Genomic DNA, 24,519 nt, shown 5'->3' with positions numbered 1-24,519 from the left:
AAAGGCAACGCGGGCCAACCCAAAAGAAACACCAAGAGCCCAACCATAGATTAGGCTAAAAAACAAAAGCAAACCGACTGAAAAGGTAATCCCTAGCTTCCTGCAACAATTGCCGCCGCACCTCGCAAACAGCTCGAACCATCGAACCCAACCAACGCCATAAATCCGATCAGACAAAGCCTCAGAGATGGAAAGAAGGAGAACTCCATCATCCAGCAAATAGCTCTTCTCCAGTTGCAGCCACCAAGAAGAAGAAACCAAAGAAGCCAGTGGGATGTCCACTAGCGACAGTGCCAATGAAGGCAGACCAAGAGAGGGAAGTGGTGCGAACACCCGAGCCGATGTGAACACCAGAACTCTACACACCCTCTCGATATACCGCAACAAAACGCGGTTAAAAGTGGTTGCAAGCCGGATATGGAATAATATTGATGAATGACGAAGCCAAGTTAGAAAGAACGAAGGAGTGAAGATGGAGGGATAGCAGGAAATAGAGAAAAGAAAAGAGTGGTTCTGAGGACATTGGCGAGTAGGATTCACGGTTTGTGGGTTGGAAAGATTGTTTTCGAGGGAAAGGCTAGCAAGGGGAAAACTGTAGCAGGAGGAAAGGAAGAGAACACCAAAAAGGACAAAGTAAAGGCTGCCACCGACCCTAGCCATAGCTAGGGCTGGCGACTGAACGAAAACCTTAATTTGAAAACCCTCACACAAGCGGTGAGAAAAATACTATGTGATGTTCCATTTTGTCTCATTTTGCTTCCTAGAAATTATAATAGTCCATTGATACCATAAAACATTCCAGAAAGACTATCTTTGTAAAAAATTAATTAAATTAAGATTATTTAGTTAATAAACTGTAGCTAACAGATGGATAGTTTGTAATACTTTTGTTGATTCAAATTATCTATTTTTATAAAATTTAATGATTAAACAATCTCATATTTTATTAATTTTTTGTTGAGATAATTTTTACATAATGTTTTTTATATTAACGATTCTAACCATACATAGAAAGTTTTGTGGATTGAACACAAACCACTTGTTTTTACTAATAAACACAAGTAATTAATTAAGTGTCATGTATCTCAATAATAATTGAGTTTGAAGTATTATTCTAGTATGTTGTTTTTAAGAATTTATATGTAGAAAACTCTTAAATTAATGTGTTTATTAGTAATTTTGATATTCATTTATGTTCAATGCATGTTTTTTCGGACTAAATGCATTTTACACTGCTGAGGTTTATTAGACCTCAACGTTTGACATTAAATCAATTTATACATTTTGTCAGACTAGTGAGAAAGTAGGAAAGTGGTCATTCGGTAATGTGACAAAGTGGTGCAAAATCGACCCCCTATGATATAGGTTTTTACCTTAGTCATAGCTTCGTGAACCCTGCGATAATGTGCATTTTGATAAGTTACTTCACAGACATTTGAACGCATCCACAATTATTTTAAAGCAACTGACATGGTTTTAACTCCTCACAAACCTCTTTATTTTTCAAGTCATCGGACTAACTTAATTAAACAGACACAGCTTATAAAATTAAACTTAGTATAGTTTACATTACACACATCATCAGTGATTATTCATGACAAAACCAAACTAGTTGACGGAAGTTGCACGTTGGTAAACAAGGAAACAACAATGTCCATTACAACGTCACTCAAAGTCGGAGGCGAGAAGCGCATAACTGAAACACCAGTAGGCAGTAGCCAGCGTCGACACAAGGACATACGGCTAATGGAATTTCTTGATGAAGTCGTGAATGTGTTTGCTGATTTCATCAGGCTTTTCTTGTTGCAGAAAATGGGCAACTCCTTCCAGTACAACTACTTCTTCCAGAAGTGGCACAAATTTCTTGAACCCGCCTTTGTGTATGAAGTCCGGAGCACCTTGAGAGTTGTAAACTAGGTCCTGATCTCCCACAACGAACTTCACAGGAACTTTCACTTGAGCCCCAGTCCATGGTGCAGTCAGTTCCCAATTTCTGCATTGTTAAAGCGGATGAAATTAATTAAAACAACGATTAGCATTAGAGTCATCGACACTCGACAACATAAGTTCGAAAAAAATTACGTACACGTCCAAATTCCGATAGTAGTTCACGGGGCCGGTGAAGCCCGTCTTGTCAAATTTGGCGGTGTAGTAGTTCACGTCATCCTCAGACAACCAACTTGGCAAGACAATAGGAGTATCTGTGGGATTTCCAAATCCTTTGCCTTTAGGCAGGAAAAGTGGACCAGGATTCCTATATGTTAGAAACTCCTTGATAACTCTTGTAGTGCCCATCTGAGCAAACTCAGCTTCTATCACTCCTGGCTCCTACAAATATGAGTAATTTGTCCAGTCATAAGCAAAAATTGCAATTGATATCTGCGGGTATGCGGTTTCAGAATTACATACTAATGTTTTCTTGTTAAACAAACATTAATATTTTTTAGTAGAACGATAGGGTTAGCGGGTTAGACTTAGATAGTTAGTTGTTAGGGAGAAAAGAATCGGTAGAGATCAAATCCGCATCATAATGCACACGCATGACCGCTTTCACAATATGATAAAACTCATCTACAACGACAATATTTTTGAATAAACCCAATTTGATTATTAGTTCAAATTCGTAGTCTAGCCAGCAACAGAAATATTCATAGCAACTTCAACCTAAAAGAAAAAAAATCACAATCAATTACATTACAATAAAATGCTCATACACCTATTTTTATTTTTCACTCATTTTTATTTATAACCGTTTGATTAAATAAATTGACGATCAATATACAAATTGACAAAAACGAGAAATTAAAAAAAATATGTAAATAGCACTACTCTTTAAAATATTTGCTTTTGAAAGGTAGAAAATGTAATAAAAAAATAATATTGTCACATCCTATTTAATGTAAAATAACACTTTGGGATTTAGATTGATTACACACAGAGAGAGACAGATGGTCGTTTTCAATCTGCCAAGATCGTGTAGACAGTAAGCTCTTTAAAATAATTGCTTCCAAAGTGAAGATGTCCACACAAAATAAGAGATTTGAAGATGACTCGAAGACAGATAATCTCCCTTCATAAAAAGTAAGCTTTTTAATTTTCATATTTTTGTAATTCTGATTGTCATATAAAATCTGTCAATTCTTCGAAATTTATTGTTTTAAATTGAAAATTTGAAAGTCGAAAATGCAAATTCGGAAGGACAATATGTACCTCACTAACTAATTTGAGTAAAGATGATTAAATGTTAATCAAATTGACAATTGGTGACTGATGTGGAATTTTGTGGGGCTCAAAAATTCCCCAAAAAGGAAAAAAAAGGTACCGAACCTGAAATCTGCACATGTAGTAGTCATCGCCATAAGCAGCTTGAAACGATTCGATGACCTTCCTCCGAGGGTTTCGCGGCATGAACTGCACGCTCAAGCTGACCAAGGCTTTGACCCGGTCAGGCCGGAACAGGCAGAGGTACCAAGCGATGAGGGCGCCCCAGTCGTGGGCCACCACGAACACCTTCTCCTGATCGGGTGCGATGGCGTCCAGGAGCGCCACGAGGTCTCCGACCATGTGGAGGCAGGTGTAGCTGGAAGGGGAGGCGGGGGCGTCGGTATCGCCGTACCCTCGGAGGTCGGGGGCGACGGCACGGTAGCCGAGGGCGGAAAGGGCGAGGATTTGGTGGCGCCAGGAGTACCAGAGCTCAGGAAAGCCGTGGAGGAAGAGGATGAGTGGGCCATTCCCTTTCTCGGCGACGTGCATGTTGATGCCGTTCACTTGGACTGTTCGGTGCTCTATTCCCTGCGACTCCATGATCGGCGATCGCTCTCTCTCAAACTCTCTCTGTTACTTTTTTGTAATACTTATCTCTGAGTGATTGGTGTTCGAGTGATTTTGGGTATTTTTATAGATGGAAGCCGGCAGTAATGGATTTTGCGTCGTTTGGAGATAAACCATCTGATACGTGTAATAATGTAATTGACTAAAAAGTTTTTTTTTTTTTTTTCCAATCATTTGTACGACAGCTGCGCTGCCGATCTGCTGTCCGTCTGTGAGGTGTATATTGTACTTCCATCTTTTCTATTTTATTTTTTTTTATAAAGAAAATTAAAGAAAATAATTTCAGAAATTTGTATTTTAATTAAAAATCATCTACTAATCTTATTTAATGATTAAAAAAATTAAAAAAATTAAAAAAAAATAAAAAACCTAAAGTCTAAACATAGGACAACACTTGACCAGACTCTTTCTATTTTTGTAGCCAAACATCAAGCTATCACTTTAAACCTATAACCAAACAATATTTTTCAAGGATGAGCACGGCATGGGCTAAAGTGTTTGAACTTTGGTGATGCATGCACTTGGAAGCAAATATGGGCACTAACATTGCATGGTTCCTGAGGATGCCATAGAAAGAGTTTCATGTGCATGCAAATTGGTCTGATTCCATCAAATCCAACAGCCAATAGCCAATGAGGATCATTGTCAAGCGGTCAATTAACGAATAGGATGGCTATCAAGAGTTTTATTTGTATCAACTACTTATCTTCAGGAGATTCAAGTTGTGGCCAGCTATGGAAGTTCCGCAAGAAACGCAAGTAAATAAGTGTTATAAATACACGAGGCTGTGCAATGTGAGAGCCCTCTCCAATTCAACACACAAACTGCTCTGCGCAAGCCCTCGCTCTACACGAAACCTCTCAACAAGCTTGAGATTTTTATCTTCTTTTTTTGCCAACACATCTTCAGTTTGGATAAACAGTACTGGAGCCGTAGAATCAGCCGACCAAGGAGCACCTTCAGTTTGAATAAACAGCACTGCTTCAAGGCTGACTGGTTACATATCCAAGTCTTGATCAACAAGGATTTTCGAGTCTTTGTTGGTAGAGGTCATCTCATCAGCCTTCTCGGCGAAGTGAGGTGTTACCAGGTTAATAATTCGCCAAATTGAAAGCAGATTTTGATATTTGAACTTCGCAGAACTAGCAACCTTGTCTTTAGGCTTTAGAACCCGAAGATCGAGACATATTCCTTCCTCGGCCGCAGTCGCAAGATCAAGAAATCAGCAGCGCGCCCAATGCCACATCAACATATTTTACTCTCTGGCCGAGCTCGACCGACGAGTTGGCACACCCCGCACATAACTGAAGAATGTAATTAGCTTATTAATTACTCGGCTTGCACACCTTATAGGCTTAGAAATTTTTAAGATCAAAATACACCAACATGATATGAACATGTGATTTCCTTAGCATTATTCATTGTGTTAAATTACCAATCAAACTGCAAGACAGAACAAATAGTAAACGTGTTTCAAGAAAAGGCTCTTTCGAGAATGAGAAGACAGGAGTGGACCCAGAACTCGGAATATTTTATTTTCCTAGCTAATTGTTGCGCAGAACATCAGAACCCACTAAAGTTAAAAGCTAGTGTCAAAGATTTCAATCAAGTTGAAGAATATGTAGTGTACAAGAAGCTAAGGTCAAAAAGTCAATAATGACTCAAATCGATCCTAATAAGAATTGTAATTCTCTCTAAAGCCTACATCGTATACGTAGAATTGTTACATGTTTTTTTAAAGAGGACCAACTAGTGGCAACGTGGCAGTCCACCATTTCGGGAGACGGGAAGACGTATAGAGGCATTTCAGTATTCTATAACCATCATCGTGCGATTCACCAGCACAAATAATTGAATTAAAAACGTACTGTATAGAATACGGACTTAAAATTCGTTCCAATCATTGGGCCAAATTGTTACATTATCCAGGCACAAACTTAAAAACAACGTGCCGCCTGAATAAATGTGAGAAGCCAAATCCATGATGTCATGGATGATTTTCATTTACTAATTAGTTATGTAGAGATGGGACCTAAAAAGATGAGTAATTAATTAAGTAGAGAGTTTTGACTTTTATGTTAATTGTTGATTAGTCATTAGTGCGTTCTATATTTTGCAGTAAGAGAGAATATGCACGGGAATATATATATATATATATATATATATATATTTTTTTTTCATTATCTAACTACATATTAATAGAATATTTTTTGTTAACTAAAGGAGGGTGAAAAAATTATTTAATTTTTTAAAACAACAAAAAATTTAAGGGTATTAACGTAATTTTACCAAAAATTTCTTATTTTTTGTTTAAACTTTACGGATAATTTTAACATCTCTAATTTTTTAAAGAATAAAAAAAAAACTCTCTTCCTCTCTCCTCACTCTCTCTCACTCTCTTCCTCTCACCTTTACTTTTAAAATCAAAAATAAAAAATTTCACACTTTATCTGTGGGCATATTATTAGTATTGAACTATTGATAGGTCGTAGGTGTTATTGTCACATCCCGGCCTGAGGCGGATCACTTCCCAGGCCTGCTCCACTACCGTAGCACGATATTGTCCGCTTTGGGCTTACCATTCCCTCACGGTTTTGTTTTTAGGAACTCACGAGCAACTTCCCAGTGGGTTACCCATCATGGGATTGCTCTAGCCCCCTTCTCGCTTAACTTCGGAGTTCCTACGGAACCCGAAACCAGTGAGCTCCCAAAAGACCTCGTGCTAGGTAAAGATGGGAATATACATTTAAGGATCACTCCCCTGGGCGATGTGGGATGTCACAATCCACCCCCCTTAGGGGCCCGACGTCCTCGTCGGCACACACGCGACCAGGGTTAGGCTATGATACCAAATTGTCACATCCCGGCCCGGGGCGGATCACTTCCCGGGCCCGCTCCACCACCGTAGCACGATATTGTTCGCTTTGGGCTTACCATTCCCTCACGGTTTTGTTTTTGGGAACTCACGAGCAACTTCCCAGTGGGTCACCCATCATGGGATTGCTCTAGCCCCCTTCTCGCTTAACTTCGGAGTTCCTACGGAACCCGAAGCCAATGAGTTCCCAAAAGGCCTCGTGCTAGGTAGGGATTGGAATATACATTTAAGGATCACTCCCCTGGGCGATGTGGGATGTCACAGTTATGGCGGGCGAAATGGTTTCTATGCATATATGAATGGGTATTTGGAAATGTTAGAAGTGGCAACCAAGAAATTGTTGTGCAGAACCGACATATATATGAGGCGAATGTATCAAACAAAGACAAGAAATCCTAAATATTCAAGAAAAACCATTCCCATTTTTCTTTAATTGTGATTTTGCAAAATTAGTTTGAAATGCTTGTAATATTATTGTGCCAAGTAATTATTACTACACGTATTAATTATGGTTATAAAAATAAAATAAGTATATGCGGGTTGGTTCAGTTGACCACATCCGAAGAATTTTGAAAATCACTTGCCAAACCGATTAAGATCGACGTGGTTTGGTTTAACCACTGAAAAAAAAAAAAAAAAACAAAAAAACAAAACAAAACCAAACCAAACCAACCCATCAATGCAATTTGGACGGTTCAGTTGGTTTTTTTTTTTTTTTTTAAATGCCCAGCCCTAATTTATATGGTTCGGATTTATAGCCTATATCTAATTTAGAGACGACGATGATATTTCACAAATATCAATATGAGATTACAAAAAAGTGTTTCACTTAAGCGATCACAACCCTTAATTCACTAGTGCCCAAGTGTTTCATGTCCCCCTTTCATGAAAGTTTAATAACCTTGTAAACATATTAGAACTGGGAGGTTTTTCTAGCACAAACGATATTATTAATTGAATTAAAACTTGAAATATAGTGAATTGAACGGAAACATTTTATTCATTAAGATAATCCACCGCTTGTAAAATTGGAAGCTTTTAGTTTAATATGAGATGACAGTTTCCTACCCTTCACAGATTCTCAGGCCTACTCAACACAATGTTTGGGCTGTTTAAATAAGTAAGAAACATAGCCCAACCTTTGTTTCTAAACCTACCATTCAGGCCCACTTAAATGAAAAGGTAAAAAGTTATAAAACCCAGAAACTTTGAGGCTGCTCTCTCTCCAGTAAAAAGATGAGCTGGGCTCCGAGGTTCTTCTCTCCTACTTCCAACCCAGTAAGCAACTCCAATTGTTGCAATAAATTTCTTGACAATAAAGCCGTGGACGGTGAAAGTTAAAAGTTTTATTATAAAATTAATACATAAATAGCAAAGTTGTAAAAGACATAATTGTATTGAAATACATAAATTGAAAAATAAAATGATATAGATTATAAAGTGTTCGAACGTAATGAAAACTTGAGGAACAAACATATAATGTGTAGTATTCAACAAGTTTTTTACAATTCATTGAAAAAATAAAATGTAAAATATAAGTTATCTATTTTATGTTTAAGTGAGGATCGCAGTAGGTCTAGGCACCATTTCTTAATTTTCAAACGCCTAGAAATTAATTAGGGCGGTGACCAACCACGGAACCCCGAGGCAGGGATTTTTAGAACAGTGATAAATAGTAGTCCAATTCCTTTTAAATCCTTGTAAGGTTGGTTCCTTCAACGACATGGGACTTTATCCTTCACACTTTCTCACGCTTCTTCAAATTTGGTGAATTTTCAAGCAAAAAACGTAAACAATACAAGAGTTAAGGGGAGCACTTGTGGCAGTTGAGCTTCACACATGGGCCAACATGGCTATAATACCATGAAGGAAGTTAAGGTTTTACTATAAAATCAATTGACAATATAGAGCAACTCAACTCTTATAAGTCCTTACAAAGTTTGATCCTTCACTGACATGAGATTTTATCCTTTGCATTCACGTTATAGACAAAAACTTACATGTTAATTCTTCAATAGTGTGGACTATTAGATAGTTATGCTTTATATTCATTAAATTGATAAGTAAGAAAAAAGTTATATTTTCTTAATTCAACCATAACAGGTCATTTCATTCTCCGTACTACTGAGTAATTCAGAATGTTAAGAAAAATTGCTTCACATTATTGGTAAAGAAAGACACGGTAACTCATCCATGTGCATAGAAATCCTCCCCAATCCCAAATCCAATGCCAGAGACACGTTAATACGGATAGCGAAATGACGTGGTGAGCAGGTTAAGTTGCATACAAGATTGCAGAGAGAGGAGCGGACCAAACAACAAATGGCACATGAGATGTGGTTGTTTGTTTGTTGCCTACCGCTACTTAATTTGGAGCCTTGCGCTTTGTTTCTTTCTCTTTCCTTTCTGCTTTTCATGAAACCGATCCATCATTCCCTTCCATCCACTTTGACCATCTCCTCGTTCTTCTGCTTGGCAGTTGGCATATAGTCTTTTGGTCACATCAAGCCATGACTTGCACATCTTATTGCCCTAGCCAAAACATGTGCATCGCCATTTTTGCCTATTACTCTTCACTCACCAAGAAAAGTGCTTCAATGTTACAAATATGGCTTGGTGTGTTCAGTTTAAGGTGATGGAATTTTATAGACTACAATGAGTGCTCTTATAGCTAGAAGTTCTTCAATGCGAGATAAATTTTGTCAATCGATCAGTTGCGTTGAGCCGATGAATCAACATCTGCAACTATCTTGTATTGGAGAAAGTCTATTTCTTTTAGTCTCCAATTTAAACAATAGATTGGGAATTTCTCGAGAGAAATAGTACTCATCCTCTTTCTAAAATTCAATTATCCATAAAAAGACTTTAAGATCAAATTATAGTCCTCACTCGTCACACATGTCTCGTCTCTAAACTTCGGACTCCAACCCAACCCTTGAGTATGAGACCTAGAACCTCGATCAAAACTCTTGACCTAGACTTTGAATCTTGAACATGAAAAATATCTCAATCTTAAATTTGAAGTCATGACTTAAATACTTAGGCTCTAGATAGTGGGAAGAGAACAAATCATTAATATTGACATTTGATTCTTATTTTCAACACAATAATGTTATTTAAACACACAATACCACTTAAACACTCATTGATATACTCTCCAATGGAAGTGAACTTTAGTATTATGTATGGGACTCATATGCATAAAATAGTGTATCAAGTTTGTGCGTCTAAATAGTAACATGATCGTTTTCACAAAATTAAGAAAATCAATTTTGGTAGAATAAACTTGTTGATAAAGTTGGATCCATACTCCATAATAATGGACATTTAAGAGTTCAAGTTCAAACTAGCTAGCTAGATATATTTGGGACAAAACAAAAGACGTACAGGGGAAAGTAGCCGAAGAGATTTGGCTCGTACGATGGCCTTATGTGGGTGCTGAAATTAATCACTGCAATAAACAAATGACAAATGAGATCGTATAAGATCTATCAAACATCTTAATTAATGATGGCACATGAGGTTATACCCAACAACAACTGTGGGGAAAATTCAAAATTAATAATTTAATTTAAATATTTTTTACAAAGTTAATGAGAAGAGTTGCCCGCCTCACACGATAGGTAACATGATTGGAGGTATGATGGGAAAATTGGAGGAGTTGGGTGACAAACAAGAAGATTGAATCGGTTGAGAGGGACCCTAATGGAGTTGAACCAAAGAAATTATAATTAACATACTCATTCTTTATTCTTTTAATTGTTGTTAGATAAAAATTATGGGAAATGCTCAGCATTATTCCTCAATGACAATTCGATTTGCCCTATCGACTTTCAATTTAGTTCTAAACCTTGAAGTCTAATAAAATCTGTCGAATTTTTTAGCAATGCATTCTATGTGTATAGAAAGTGGCCTCATTTAACGAAAAATTAACAAATTGAATGGCAAATTGATACGTTTTAGAAATTATAATCAAGTCTTAAGTTTAGTGATAATAAGTGAAGAAATAATATCTTATTTAATGTTCATCCACTTATATTGTTACTCGTTATATATCGACTTGTATTATTACACGTTATATATCAACTCGTGCTATGAGTACATAAAGAATGAGTCCAAATAAAAATGTTGCTAGCTTTCGCCTTTTCAGTAGAACTAACTGAACTAACAAACAGCTTTTTCCAATACAACTAACAAACAGCCTTTTCCATTACGAAGTGATTAACAGTTAATAGGCATGATAACGAAAGATGGGAAAGTGGAAAGTGATTGCTCGGTCAAAGCAGGTTTCATTAGTTTCACAACTTAATCAAAGTGAGCAACAACAAACACCAAAAGGAGGACCTGGCTTTCCTCCAGAGGATCAAACGCTTTTGCAGTTTGCAAAAGCAAAGAAAGGGACAAACAAATCCAACCCCATTTGGCATCCCGCTTAATTAATCAGAAGAAGACCAATTACTAAAATATATATGGCTCTCCAAAAGATCAACAATATAATTAAAATTTAAACACCCCAAAATTACTAATTAAGTAACCAAATATATAGGCATGGCAGATGTAGAGCTCCTCTGTTGCTGCTCCATGTTAAGCTCCCTCAGGCTCAGGTAGGGGATGCCCATCTCATCTTTACTCGCCGGAGACATTGTTCCGGCAAGCGGTCCCGACGACGGCCTGCTAGTACTCCGGTAAGGCGTGCTCGACCCGCTTCTGCTCTCAGTGATGTAAACCGGCCCAGAAATCGAAGCCCGGAAGGCCTTGGCCCTGGCCTGATGAACATCTTCATCACCGGCGGGGCCGCGGTGGTAGTGGTGGGTTGTCAGCTTGTTCCATTTGAAGAAAAGCAGAGCGCTTTTCCACCAGCGCTTCTTCTTGGTTTTCTTGTGGTGGGGCATTTTGGGGTCGTCTTTTGAGATGGGTTTTTGGAGCTTGAAGTGTACGGAGTCTATGGATCTCGTCGTCTCCCGCTTGTGCCTCCTTGCGTCCTCCAGAACCTTTATTTTTTTGACATGAAAAGAAATGGGTCAGATTAAAATTTGTTGCAGAGAGAGAGAGAGAGAGAGAGAGAGAGAGATGGGAGAGATGGAAGAAATGGGACCTGAAAGTAGTCGATTTGGGGGTCGAAGCCATAGTCGCTGAAGTGTTGGGTTTGTGGCATCGGAAAGATTGGTGACTTGTTGGACATTTTGCTCTCTGTTTTTTTGCTGTTTTTTTTAAGTGCTTTTGGGGGTATCTGCTTTGTGGGAAAGCGGAGGGAGAAGGGAGAGGAGGGGGAAGTGGAGTGGGAAAAGTGGGAGGTTTATGGGCTCAAGGGGGAGTAATGGCCGTTGGGCATTGGTAAACCCTAGTAAATGCTGTGAACACCTTTTAGACTTCCAAGTTCCATTCCATCGACACTATCCTGCTCCCTTTTTATTAATTAACTGCATTTAATCTCCTTCACACGCATACGCATGTAAATATTGTATCTTTTTTCTTTGTCAGAAAGTAAACTTCATTAAAGTAAAGAAAAATTACAATTTGTGAGAGATGGATTAAGTCCAATCGAAACACAAAATCGGAAATAAGCAGAGATAAAAGAAGTGAAAAAGCCCAAGCCGAATGGTAGCTACAACCTAAGATACAACGAGAGATCCAAACAAACTTAGACATTTAGGCAGCAAAACAAACAAAAACAAAAAAAATCCTAAATTCAAGCAACAGAACCCAAACCGCGCCGCTACCTCTTCCCCAAGGTAACCCATCACCCTAAAATTAAAAAACACCCAAACTAAAACCTAGACTGAGAGTGCTCAGCAAGGTCAATCCACCAAGAACCACATCCGCAACCACACTTGGAAAGAAGGTCATCAAATATAACAAGGGGGAGGGCAAAGGGTGTGTGTAAAACACCTTGTTCTGACGTAAATTGTGTCACACTTCGCCCAATATTTTCGGTATATGCCGATTTGACAATGGGCTGTTAGTGTAGGGTCTTGGGTTAAGACTAAGTCCAATACTATGAGATCTAAATCATGATTATGGGGTAAAAAAGAGGAGGGGGAGCAAAGGAGAGGAAGGAAAAGAAGATATGATAGGGCTGGGAAATGGGGATGGCGATAAATGAGTTCAAAACTAAGATTAGGATGGAGAAGAATAGGAAATGAAGAGAAAGGAAAAGCACGACCAGATAAGAGAGAGGAATGAAAACTAAAAAACAAAAGGTAGTGAAAACTGACAAAGAATGCCAGATAAGCGGTGATGAACGCTGAAGAAAGAGCATGAAGCCCAAATCTGAGACAAGCTCATAGAAAATTGGCACCAAACTCAAAGAAAATTGAAATAAAACTCGAAAGACGAACTTAGAAGTGATTTGCATTCTCCTTTCCACTTCTACAATCGGGAATAGGTCTGTTTCAAAAACCTCCACCTTTTCTGATGATATTTTTAAAAAATGGGAAGAAAGATGGAGTGCGGCCTGTAGTGCACATGCAACGCACAGTTGGGTTTCTCGCAACGAAAAAAATGTCATCAGATATGAAATTCCGAATGTATATGTCGCCGACTAAATGATCAACATTATTGTAATTAGAATGCATTGTATGTCCCATACTAGTTCCCATTCTTCTACCCTTTCTCGGGAGTCTATGACTATTCATAGCTATTACCTTGACACCAAAGAAGGCAATTACCTCTTTCTTTCCCCATGCCTTCTGCCTCGATTCGGATGATGCATTCCATTTTGTTGGAAGCAACTCAAGGAGTTGATTGATGCCGCATCTTCTGGTCTTGGTTCCTTGAGCAAAAGGTACGAAATAAATCATATTGATTAATCAATTCATAGGGTCTTAACAAGAGAATTCCTATCAATAATAAAGAAAACAGCAGTAAAGCCGCATTACAGGAGCAACTTAAACCATGAAAACGGGGTTGTGTGAGAGCAATACAAGCGTCGTGCTGCTAGGCGGGCTTTGACTAATTCAAAGGTAAAAAATAGGGTTGGCTAAAAAAAGGGGAGAGAGGAGTAGAGTTTAACCACCAAGTTCGGGATGGATTGGTGTGATTCCTCTAAGTGCTTACTCCGTGGGAGCGATCAACCGATTTATAGACAAGCTAGGATGATATAAAGCTTAACACCTCTCATTCTTATTACTTTTTTCAATATGAAAAAATAAAAAAATTAAAAAAAATTGAAAATGAAAATGTCGTTTTTGCCCAGTATTTTTCGTACCACAGAAGATTTGGATTAGGAATACATAATCGATATCAAAGAAAAGAAGTTGTTTCTATCTACGATTATCTAAAAATAATCAAGTTTATTAATGACTAGACAAAACCAAGAAATAACCCCTCACGTGCAAAATTATGCCCCATGGACCCTTCCCATTTTACCCTCCCTCAAGTTTCCCAAGACGTTCTTTGGAACGAACTCGAGGATGAGATGAAGCTAGGCTATGCTTGGTCACTAGAATGTAATATTAGGACAAGTCATGGTCTAAGTCCTTATCTTCCTGTTAGCAGAGGAAGTAAAGTTCTACGTTTTTTATGGTATCCAAGTTGAGAGAGATAAATTGAACAAGTATGGCCACCCTCTATTGGGATGTACTATAAGACCAAAATTGGGGTTATCTGCCCCAGAAGAATCGATCAGCATGTTGACCTGCTCATCTGCGAGTATGCTCTTAACATGCATTTAATCAGTTTCAGTGATTGAATTCGAGTCCACAAAACTCATAACAAAACCTTTGAGCCCTTTTCTCTATCGATTCAAGCCACTTCAACGCGTGCCTTTGATTTAAGGACACCGGTGGTGCAGAACACACTAATCTGCGACCAGCAAGTTTTCCGAAACTAAACATTCATTATTCGAAGGGAAGTAGCTAGGGCTGTGTGTTTTTAGCGATATAGAGAAGGTTAGCCTCCATGTAAAGACTGTATTGGAGGTGCATATGATGTTTTATTTCTGAGGCTTATATGAATTCTTGTGCTGAGTGGCTCTTCCATGCTATATAGTACTACAAGCAAGCAATTTACAATAGTAGACATATACTCTCTTAGAGTAGAAAATGTACCAATGGAGGAACTAATGAATTTTTGAATCTGTGAAGCACTTTCAAGAAGAAAAAAAAAAGTGGTCTATGAACTCAAAACATTCTCCAACAAAGTATAAACTACTTCACTGTATTATATGGAAAACTGGTCATGCGCATTGATTGTTTACACAATTGTACAAATTGAATCGAGTCGAGTGGGAATTAATAGGAAATGTTTGTGTGGAATAATTCACCATAACCTACTAACGGTTTGATAATGTTACAGACTTTTTTGGAATAGCTAAAAGCATTAATAACATCATTTTATAAAATAAAGAGAAAAAAAAAATGCTTGTAGGTCATGGAACACTACTAGGTCTCTTCATAAGCAATTCCAAGTATTTATTCATGAGATACTTGAATTATTTTCATAAAAACTTGGACATGTTACTACACATATAGATCAATCCCAAACAAATTAGTGATTGGTGTGAAATGGTATAGATATGTCAATTTTGAAGACGCTTTTAGAAGTACTAAAAGCTTGTAAAGAATCTCTAAAACTAAAATTTTTACAGAAAAATAGTCAGTCAAAATATAATCACAACTCAGAAGCATCACAAAAAGGAGAAATGTATAGTTTACAAGTAACAAGGTAGAATAATAGAAGTTAGGTACTTTTGCTCTCAAATCCCCAAGCAACCTAATCACCTTGGAGATCCATATATCATGCATATGTTTAGTTTAATACTTTGATTATTCAATAGAAACCAAATCACGTGACCTCCATACAATCTTTGCTATTTTAATGTACACAAAATTAAAAGAAAAATGGAGCAAACCCCACGGGGTTCATATTGCAGCATTAAAATTGTCTATGTAACCTCAAAGTGCGAACAAAGAAAAACTCACTCACATCACGTACATGGTCACATGTGGGTGTGGGGATGTAAGAATATCGGTGGACATCGCATCCCACTCAACCTTTGTCAAATAGTTCTCACGACCGATGACTGATCGACCAATTTGGTCATGTGTTTTTCAACTGCATGCATCCATGTTGCTGCACTCGCTTCGTGAGATCGATATATTTCCATGTGAAAGATCTTAGTGCAAGAAGTTTTTCTACTTCAGGTGAAGAAAGTAAGAATCAAACTCTTGTTGTGAGTGTGAGAATTGGTGTTCTGCCGCTGAAACTACAAGTCCACGTTAAAAAATATTAGAAATAAGTATAACACCACCACCAAGCACCGCCTTTCCTTTCTTTTGTTTTTTATGTTTTTTTTAGATGGAAATAAGAATGTCCTATATAAGTCAAAGCATCGGCAACAAAGTTAGCTTCCCGATAAATGTAGCAAAGCTAAATACAATGAATATGCATACCAACTTTTGAACATCCGTCAGTGACATCATGAAGACCTTTGAATCCACCTCCAACTTCCCTTGGACAAAGCCATTTATTTTTATGTTGAAAAAAACTATGTCATGGATTTTTTTTCTTTTTCTGGTGAATTAAATTTAACAGAAGGAAACTGTTGCTAAAGCCCAGCAAATATGCTTCATGTACTATTTGTGTCACTGGTCTGCAATAGGCCCGCCCAGTTTACTCCACCATATTGCTGAAAGGCCCAAAACTCTTTGATGCGTTATGGACCAAACGCCCCCAAGTATTAGTTAGACCCCAATTACTTTAGATTCATAAATATTAATTGTGTTGTTAATTTTTATCATAACACGTGAATTAGTAAAATTTTAAATTTTAGTACAAATCTATTCCAATATTGAGAAAAGATTAGCAAGAATTGACAAGATTTTTTGAAAGCAAAATTTATCTCCACATTAGGAAGAAGCACTTTTTTGTAAACGTTGAGTGAGACCAACTATGAGCAGGTGGGATAAGAACACAAAATTCTGGCTTGTTTATTAAGTAGTGTCGCATAGCTTACGTGATTTGAGTTTTTGCACCCATAAATTTTTCGGTACAAAAGGCCAAATTTGAAACCTCCTAGCCTCCTTTGTATCAAAGGGATTTCATCAACGACACAAATCTACTTGATGAAATTCTCCATATGAGGTATTCAAATCTCACTTGGTTTGGACAGTGCCGATAACACACCGACCGAACCGATCCAATCTCAATCTGAATCTCAATCTCATCATCCTTATCAATCTACAAGACGCTATCCCGACCAGTTGGGAACTTGGGATACTATCTCCTAATCCATCTCTTTGTGTTTCCCCATATGTCAACATCTAGTTTCTTAATAGTTTCAATATCATGCTTTGTTGGCGGATGGTGGTCTTGGTCTTATATATATAATATATGACGTATCGTTCCATGTTTCGTACACGCTAAAAAATTTGTTCCGTATACTCTGCTGAGTTTAACAGGTCTGTGTAGAACTGAGCATGGTGCCCATTAGTGCATAGAGAGAAGAATGGCAGAGAGCGCTGATTGGTTGAAGGTTACGTTCATTGATCGACTACTAACCTAACCGCAAGATCAAATTGGCACTTGGGAATGAAGAAGCAGAAATCCTCCTTCCCCAAAAAAAAAAAAAACAAAGAGTTTTCACTTTTTCAATTATACTGCCTTTGGTTGCTGTGGCAACCTCGATTTCCAGAAAAGTAGATATTTAACAGAAAGACTTGTTGGAAATTTGGTTGGTCTAGAAAGGCATGGGAGTCTTTGGGCGTATTTCATACGCTATTTCAACTTTTTTTATTTCTTTCTGAATTGAAGTCCCCCTTCCTAATATCTAATATAAAGTGATTGCATTTTTCGGTCTATATGTAGATGTAGCTAATGAATCCCTATCTAATGATGCTTCATGTACATTAAGGAGTTTGCAATTCTCTCTAACACAATGACAGAAATGCTACGAGTTAATCTTATAAAATAAACTTCTTTTATAAGATATTTGCTAATTAAATGATATGTCAGCATCCCGGTACATATGCTTTTGTTAATATCTTTATCGCATCTATCGAAAGTCCACCTTTATATATGAGTTTTCCCATTCGATTGTGAGCGAGGAACATCTATCTACTCGGGGCAAAAAACTAATACAAATCTTATTGAAAAAATAAATGAATGATTTATTTATTTTGTCAAAAGGAGGGAAGGGGGGAGGGGAAGCAGACAAGAAAACGTATCGAATTTTGGAGAAACTTTGGGTAGCAAACAAGGGGCAATACAGTCATTTCAGTAAATTCCCCGTCAACCCTGGCAGGCGTCTGAAGATTGAGACTAAATACAGTAGAAGCCGCGGGGTTTCTCTTTCTGTTTCTGTAATTAAAGGTAATGTTAACCATCTTTAAAAGAGGTGTTTTAAACACAAAATTTAAATTTGAAAGTTTAGAGTATCTGTAAATGAGATGTCAAATTGTCCAAATCATCAATAACGGTAACAAAAGACAACATTAATGTTTTTCAACCGATAAGCTAAATCTGATGTGGCATGACATGAATTAACATCTCTTCCCTTTGCTATCAAATTTGACAGCACATTCAAAATTTTTAATTAATTATTAAATACTTTTTATTAATTTTTTATTAGTTTAAAGCATTATCCTTTTTTTTCTTTTCATTTCCAATGCAAAGAAAGTACATGAATTATTATTTTATGTTTAAAATTTGATATATCAGCTAGAGAGGAAAAGTAAAAGATGTCGAAGTGCCATATAAGCCTTCAAATTTAAATTTTAGGTTTAAAATTTGATATCTCCTTTGGAGATGGTCTTATGTGGCACATTCATCTTTTTATAAATTTTGCTCTCCAACCGATATGTCAAATTTAAACTATTATTTACTTTTTATAATTGTAATTAGTATTTTAAAACAAACGAAAACTATTAAAATTATAAAAAAATATTTATTAATTACTAAAAATAGATTTGAATCTGCTGTGAAATTTGACAACAAAGAAAGTACATGAATTATTATTTTATATTTAAAATTTGATATATCAGCTAGAGAGCAAAAGTAAAAGATGTCAAAATGCCATATAAGCCTTTAAATTTAAATTTTAGGTTTAAAATTTGATATCTCCTTTAGAGATGGTCTTATGTGGCACATTGATCTTTTTATAAATTTTGTTCTCCAACCGATATGTCAAATTTAAACTATTATTTACTTTTTATAATTGTAATTAGTATTTTAAAACAAAAGATAACTATTAAAATTATAAAAAAATATTTATTAATTACTAAAAATAGATTTGAAGCTGCTGGGAAATTTGACAACAACTTCCTCTGCTGACTTTCCATATCATGCCACATAGGAATTAACATTTCGGTTGAAAAACACTAGTGATGTCTTTTATTACTATTATTGCTGATGTGAATTTTTTGACATCTCCTTTAGAGACTAAATTTTTAGAGATTAAATTTACAACTAAATGATGTGTCATCAATAAAAATAAGTACGTTTATTAATATGTAAATAATAAATCAATCATCAAATTTTTCTATTTTTAATTTTCAAAATTTTATCAACCAATTTAGTTTTCATAGTATTACTCGTAATTAAATAGTAATCAGTAGGAAAAAAGAGAGCAGCAGTTAACGCTAAATGAAAGTATCAAGAACCTTCCCCTCAGTCTCCAACTCCCGATTTTTCCCCTCTCCTCTTTATTAATATTCGCCATACCCATAACGCCCACTTCATATTCTTTCTTTCGTTCCATTTCTCTCAGACAAAGCATCATACACCTTCCCTGTGCTCCAACTATGGGCCGCCGCCTGGAGCCCGAGCAGATCGACCCCAACGGCCCGCCGTTCAAGCATCACTACACCGCCCGCCTGCCGCCCGAGCAGTACGGCCCCGCCCCCCGGCAGGGATACGCCCTCAGCGGCAAGATCATGCTCAGCGCCATCGTCATCCTCTTTTTCGTCGTCATCCTCATGGTCTGCCTCCACCTCTACGCCCGCTGGTACCTTCTTCACGCCCGCCGCCGCCGTCTCCGCCGCAACCACAGAAACCGCCGCACCCACATCGTCTTTCACGAGGACGCCGCTGCCCTATCCGCCGCCCCCATGCGTGGCCTCGACGCGTCCGTCCTCAACTCCCTCCCCGTATTTGTTTATTCGTCGAAATCGGATCAGACGGCGTTGTTTCAGCAGCAGCCGATTTTGGAGTGCGCCGTCTGCTTGTCGGAATTCGAGGACGACGAAACGGGGCGTTTGCTTCCGAAGTGTAAGCACAGCTTCCACATCGAGTGTATTGATATGTGGTTCCATTCTCACTCCACGTGTCCCCTTTGCCGGGCCCCCGTGGAACTGAGCCCGGAGTCTGAAACCCGGCCCGACGTGCTTCTTAGTGTCTGCGAACCTGAAGGAGGCGAACCGGGTCCGAGCTCCGATTTGTGCTCGGAGTGTTGCAATTACGAGACGACGTCGTCAGGGGCGTGGAGAAAGCCGTCGAATATCGTGGTTCCGAGAAGGAACGAGAGTTTCGGGAGGGGGGAGGACTCCGGACGCGGCGAATCACCTGCAGGTCAGTCTTTTAGGTCGCCGATGAGTCGGATGTTGTCGTTTAGGAGAATACTAAGCCGGGAAAGACGAAACGGCGGCGTTTCACCTTCGGGAGTAAACGCGGGGAGTTGCAGTTCGGTGGCCGAGTCGGGTATCGAACTCGGTGGCCGACAAGGGACCACCGAGTGCACTCGGAGGGAGTAAAAAGATGGTGACGTGGCGGTAGTTTTATCGAAATTTTGCGGGCAGAGACATCCGGCGGCTATCAGTCAGTCAAATAGTCAATGCCAATCGGGGCAAATGTGGAAATTAAATTTATACGTGGCGTGATTGTGGCAGTAGTGGAAATTCTCGCTGTTTTTGGACGTGTATAAAAAGTTTATTTATTTTTCCTTCATCACATAAATTTTTGTTTTCCTTCGATTTTATCTCTTTTTTTTAATTATACAAATATATTGGTACAAAAATTAGAATGCAAGAATTCTTTTGGGGTGTTTTGAAATTTCAAATGAATGTGTTGAGCGGGTAACAATTAACCAAAAAAGAGGGAGCAAGTAAATGGAGACAAAGAGAATATTTGCAAAAATGATTTGGTTTTGGCATAAATTTGGCTGATTCCATTTGGATCTTTCAGAACTCGATGTTGTATAATTCAAAAATTAATAACACATAGCTGAACATAAGAGTGAATGATCTTAACCAATTAAGTTGCAATTTTCGTGTGTTAGAACAAAAGAAAAAAAAAAGTTATAACTTTCGTATGTGTGTTTTTTCTTATTAGAATTGAAAATTTTCAATGAAAATGAGCTACAATACCCCTAGATATTCGTATCGATGAAGACAAATGGCATCGTTAGGAGACAAGTTTTGTAACTATGTCTTGCCATTAGGTGTATAATATTTGTGTATGTGACTATGTCTCGTAAGCATGCGTATAACTTTTTTTTTTTAAAACAAACGATATTATTTACACTAAGAACGTGAGGAAAGTAGGTTAAGGCTCACAATAGGTTAGCAATAATGTGATTTAGATTCACCTTTGGTGAAAATCGAACCTTTGATTTTTTACTTACAAGTGAAAAGGAATGTCATTAGACAATAATTGACAACCAGATGTATAATTTATATCTATTTTATCATTAGGTATATACAATCATATGTACGTATGTATCTTATTTAGTATGTGACCAAATACTAATAATGTAAATATACTCACACGACATATGCATGGTGGAAACTTCAACTTCGTATATACAAATTTATCATATTAGCTGGCCATATATTGGTGTAAATATTTCTCCAAGTGATGTGGAAATAAGAACAAAAGTTTTGGTGGTTCAGTGAGTCATTACTTTGTTGCTTTCCAATTGTTATGAATGAATAATATATAATTACAGAAGTTCTTTGAATGATTGAAAAATAGGTCCATTAAATAAAATTTAATAATTTAGTTGTTGAGTGTGACATCCCACATCGTCCAGGGAGTGATCCTTAAATGTATATTCTCATTCCTACCTAGCACGAGGCATTTTGAGAGCTCACTGGCTTCGGATTTCGTAGGAACTCCGAAGTTAAGCGAGAAGGGGGCTAGAGCAATCCCATGATGGGTGACCCACTGGGAAGTTGCTCGTGAGTTCCTAAAAAACAAAACCGTGAGGGAATGGTAAGCCCAAAGCGGACAATATCGTGCTACGGTGGTGGAGCGGGCCTGGGAAGTGATCTGCCCCGAGCCGGGATGTGACATTAAGGAAGTGAAATATCTTATAAAAAGAAATCACATGAAAAATCAAAGACACTTTGTAAACATTGAAGAAGAAAATAATAAACTGAGATAGGAGACTGTAATTGAATCCAAATTTGAGGGTACAAAATGTAATTTATCCATAATAAATGAGAGACCACCGTCACCAGCGGCAGCAACAAGATGCACGATAATCTTACTTGCAACAATTTATTCTTTCCTTTATGTTTGCCATATTTCATGTAAGAATTGTAATTTTATTCTATGACGAATCTAAATTCCTTAATTTTCAATGTTATTAGTATTTTCATTTCTTTGGAAACCTTCTTAAATAAATCATAGGAGAATATATTAGATTCATCCAAAATGTGGTAGGTGAAAATCGGAATTCGAATTTAGACGCAGAAAAAGTGCCAGTCAAATTGACTAAGCTTTTTACTACTTAAAATAACTACAAAAAAAAAAAACCTGGTTCATAAGTAAAAAATTAAATTAAATCTTCCTTGACACGTTCTTGCGACCATGATTTCATCTTAGTCTCAATCAATATGCAGCCCCCAGAAAAGAAACAAAATATTTTCCATCTCATTCTCAATCTATTGACTTCTTGTTATCGATGAATAATGCTACTTACATACTTATTTTTACTTTTTACGTATTATTTTTTAGTTTTTGATCTTAAGATTGAATAAATTGAAAAAAATTAATGATTAAAAACTAATAAAAGTATGTAAAAAGTAAAAACGAGTGTATAAATTGCATTATCCAAAAAGAAAAGACAAGATAAATATGTTTCATTTCCAGGGAATTCATAACACATATTACGATATTTAGGGATTGATGAGTGCTCGGATTAAAATAAATTGGATAACTTGTGAAATTTAAGATATATTGAAGGTAGAGTTATAAAGGTAAATTATTTTTATTTTATTATGTAGATATTTTTTTTTTTAGTACAACGATATATTTTATACTAAGGGAACGGGAGAGTTCAGCTAAACCACATAATTGACAACCTAATTTGATATCGAATTTGCTATTAACGAGATTCGAACCTAAAACTTATCACTTACAAGTGAAGAGGAATACCACCAGACGGTGGTACTAAGTGGCAAAGAGATTAGACTTAAAGAAAAACGTTATTGGTAATTCTAATATTTTTTCAATATCGGAATGATAAATGTTCTTAATACTATGTCATTAAAAAAATAGTGAATAATAATTGTCTCATCCCATAGATACATGACAGAGTTAGAATTTTATAAAAAAATGATTGTAAGTTTGGCAAAAATACTTTACTAAATTTATTTCGTTGAGCTCATAGCAAGTACCTCCGAGTTATGCTGAGTTCGATCGATTTCTGCCAAAACATGAGAGTTATGAAGCTATTGGGACATGAATAGCCAATAACTCATGTTGGCTCCACCACTGCATGGATACATGTTCCCGCTGTCGTATATATTTGACCCGTTAATACTGTAGAGTGGCTTACCAAAGTATGCTACCATTACAAAAATATGACCTCAACTGTTATTTTTTTATTGTCATCACAGACGAATTCATATTGTTGTCACAGACTAATTGATCGTATAAAAATTTGTTTCAATAATTTTTTATTTTTTATTTTTTTTGGTGCTGCGGTTGAAATTAAGGTCTAAAAGTTAGTGATTTTTACAATCTTTTTTTATAAATTTATTGAAGAATGTTGAAGTTTTATAAAAAAAAAATTATTAAAAATAAAGGAGAGTAGTCTAGTTAAGCATACATAAAATCTATCATTTCATTAATATGTGATTTATTTTAAACATTTACGCACTACAAAGTCCAATTTGTAAGTGTTAAAAATTTACAAAATATTCATTTTGACGTGTAAACAACTAAAGAAGAGTAGGAAATTAAAGATTAAACAATCAAGTTCCCTGAGCTCCGTAACAAAGCACAACATGAAAATAGGATTCTTGTAGGATTTTTTTTATAAGGATCTTGAGAATTTTTTAATTACATCCGTTTATCATACATTATACGATCGATTTTTATTAAATACTATTTATATTTAATTTTAAATAAAATTTATAATAATTTCTAACCACGTAATGTACAATAAATAAATATGATTTTGGAATCTTACTCAATGAAAAATATGCAGGTTTCCTGTTTAGGGTTTTTGACCTAATCTCCTGAAAAAACACGTCCGGTTGGCTTTTTCCACACGGCACGCGCTTTGTTAGTCGTGATGTCTGTATCTTGACTCGTGGTTTTCGTCTTCCCCGACTTTGCCACGAAAATGGAGCAAGTAATGTCGACGGTGACATTGACTCACGTCAAATGCTGCTACGACACGTCAATTGACACAGCTTTTGACTTGGAGCAATGTAGTTGTTGAAAAAATCAAAGCTACCCAGATTACTTACTCAGATTCTCTTTGAGTCACCTTTGCCACACCATAGGCTCGTATTTTACCTTGCCGTAAGCTCAATGATGAGACTTTATTTGACTAATTGTCTTGGTTGGTAGGTTTGAGAGGGATTTGGATCTCTCCGAAGCCCAATGAGAGATTTTCCTTGACCAACATATGTGAACCGTTGAAT

The 24,519-nt window shown here is 36.9% G+C and overlaps 3 protein-coding genes across 3 annotated transcripts; 1 reads left to right on the top strand and 2 right to left on the bottom strand.

The window, feature by feature from the left end:
- Nucleotides 1-1,471: 1,471 nt before the first annotated feature.
- Nucleotides 1,472-3,967, bottom strand: LOC137731138 (epoxide hydrolase 3). Its single transcript, XM_068470232.2, has 3 exons — nucleotides 3,328-3,967; nucleotides 2,087-2,328; nucleotides 1,472-1,993 (listed from the first exon to the last, which is right to left on the bottom strand). Exons 1-3 carry the CDS (start codon nucleotides 3,802-3,804, stop codon nucleotides 1,744-1,746), a joined length of 969 nt encoding a protein of 322 aa, XP_068326333.2. The 5' UTR covers nucleotides 3,805-3,967; the 3' UTR covers nucleotides 1,472-1,743.
- A 6,998-nt stretch (nucleotides 3,968-10,965) lies between these two features.
- Nucleotides 10,966-13,559, bottom strand: LOC137730453 (uncharacterized). Its single transcript, XM_068469440.2, has 2 exons — nucleotides 11,802-13,559; nucleotides 10,966-11,697 (listed from the first exon to the last, which is right to left on the bottom strand). Exons 1-2 carry the CDS (start codon nucleotides 11,886-11,888, stop codon nucleotides 11,233-11,235), a joined length of 552 nt encoding a protein of 183 aa, XP_068325541.2. The 5' UTR covers nucleotides 11,889-13,559; the 3' UTR covers nucleotides 10,966-11,232.
- Nucleotides 13,560-19,209: 5,650 nt separating this feature from the next.
- LOC137731125 (RING-H2 finger protein ATL2-like) lies at nucleotides 19,210-20,587 on the top strand. The gene has a single exon (XM_068470217.2). It carries the CDS (start codon nucleotides 19,447-19,449, stop codon nucleotides 20,392-20,394), a length of 948 nt encoding a protein of 315 aa, XP_068326318.2. The 5' UTR covers nucleotides 19,210-19,446; the 3' UTR covers nucleotides 20,395-20,587.
- The last annotated feature ends 3,932 nt before the right edge of the window (nucleotides 20,588-24,519 follow it).

Source organism: Pyrus communis, chromosome 16 (assembly GCF_041283825.1).
Source record: "Pyrus communis isolate YQ-2024b chromosome 16, ASM4128382v1, whole genome shotgun sequence".
NCBI lineage: Eukaryota > Viridiplantae > Streptophyta > Magnoliopsida > Rosales > Rosaceae > Pyrus > Pyrus communis.
The sequence above is the reverse complement of the archived record's forward strand: the minus strand, read 5'-3'. Positions and strand labels throughout refer to the sequence as shown.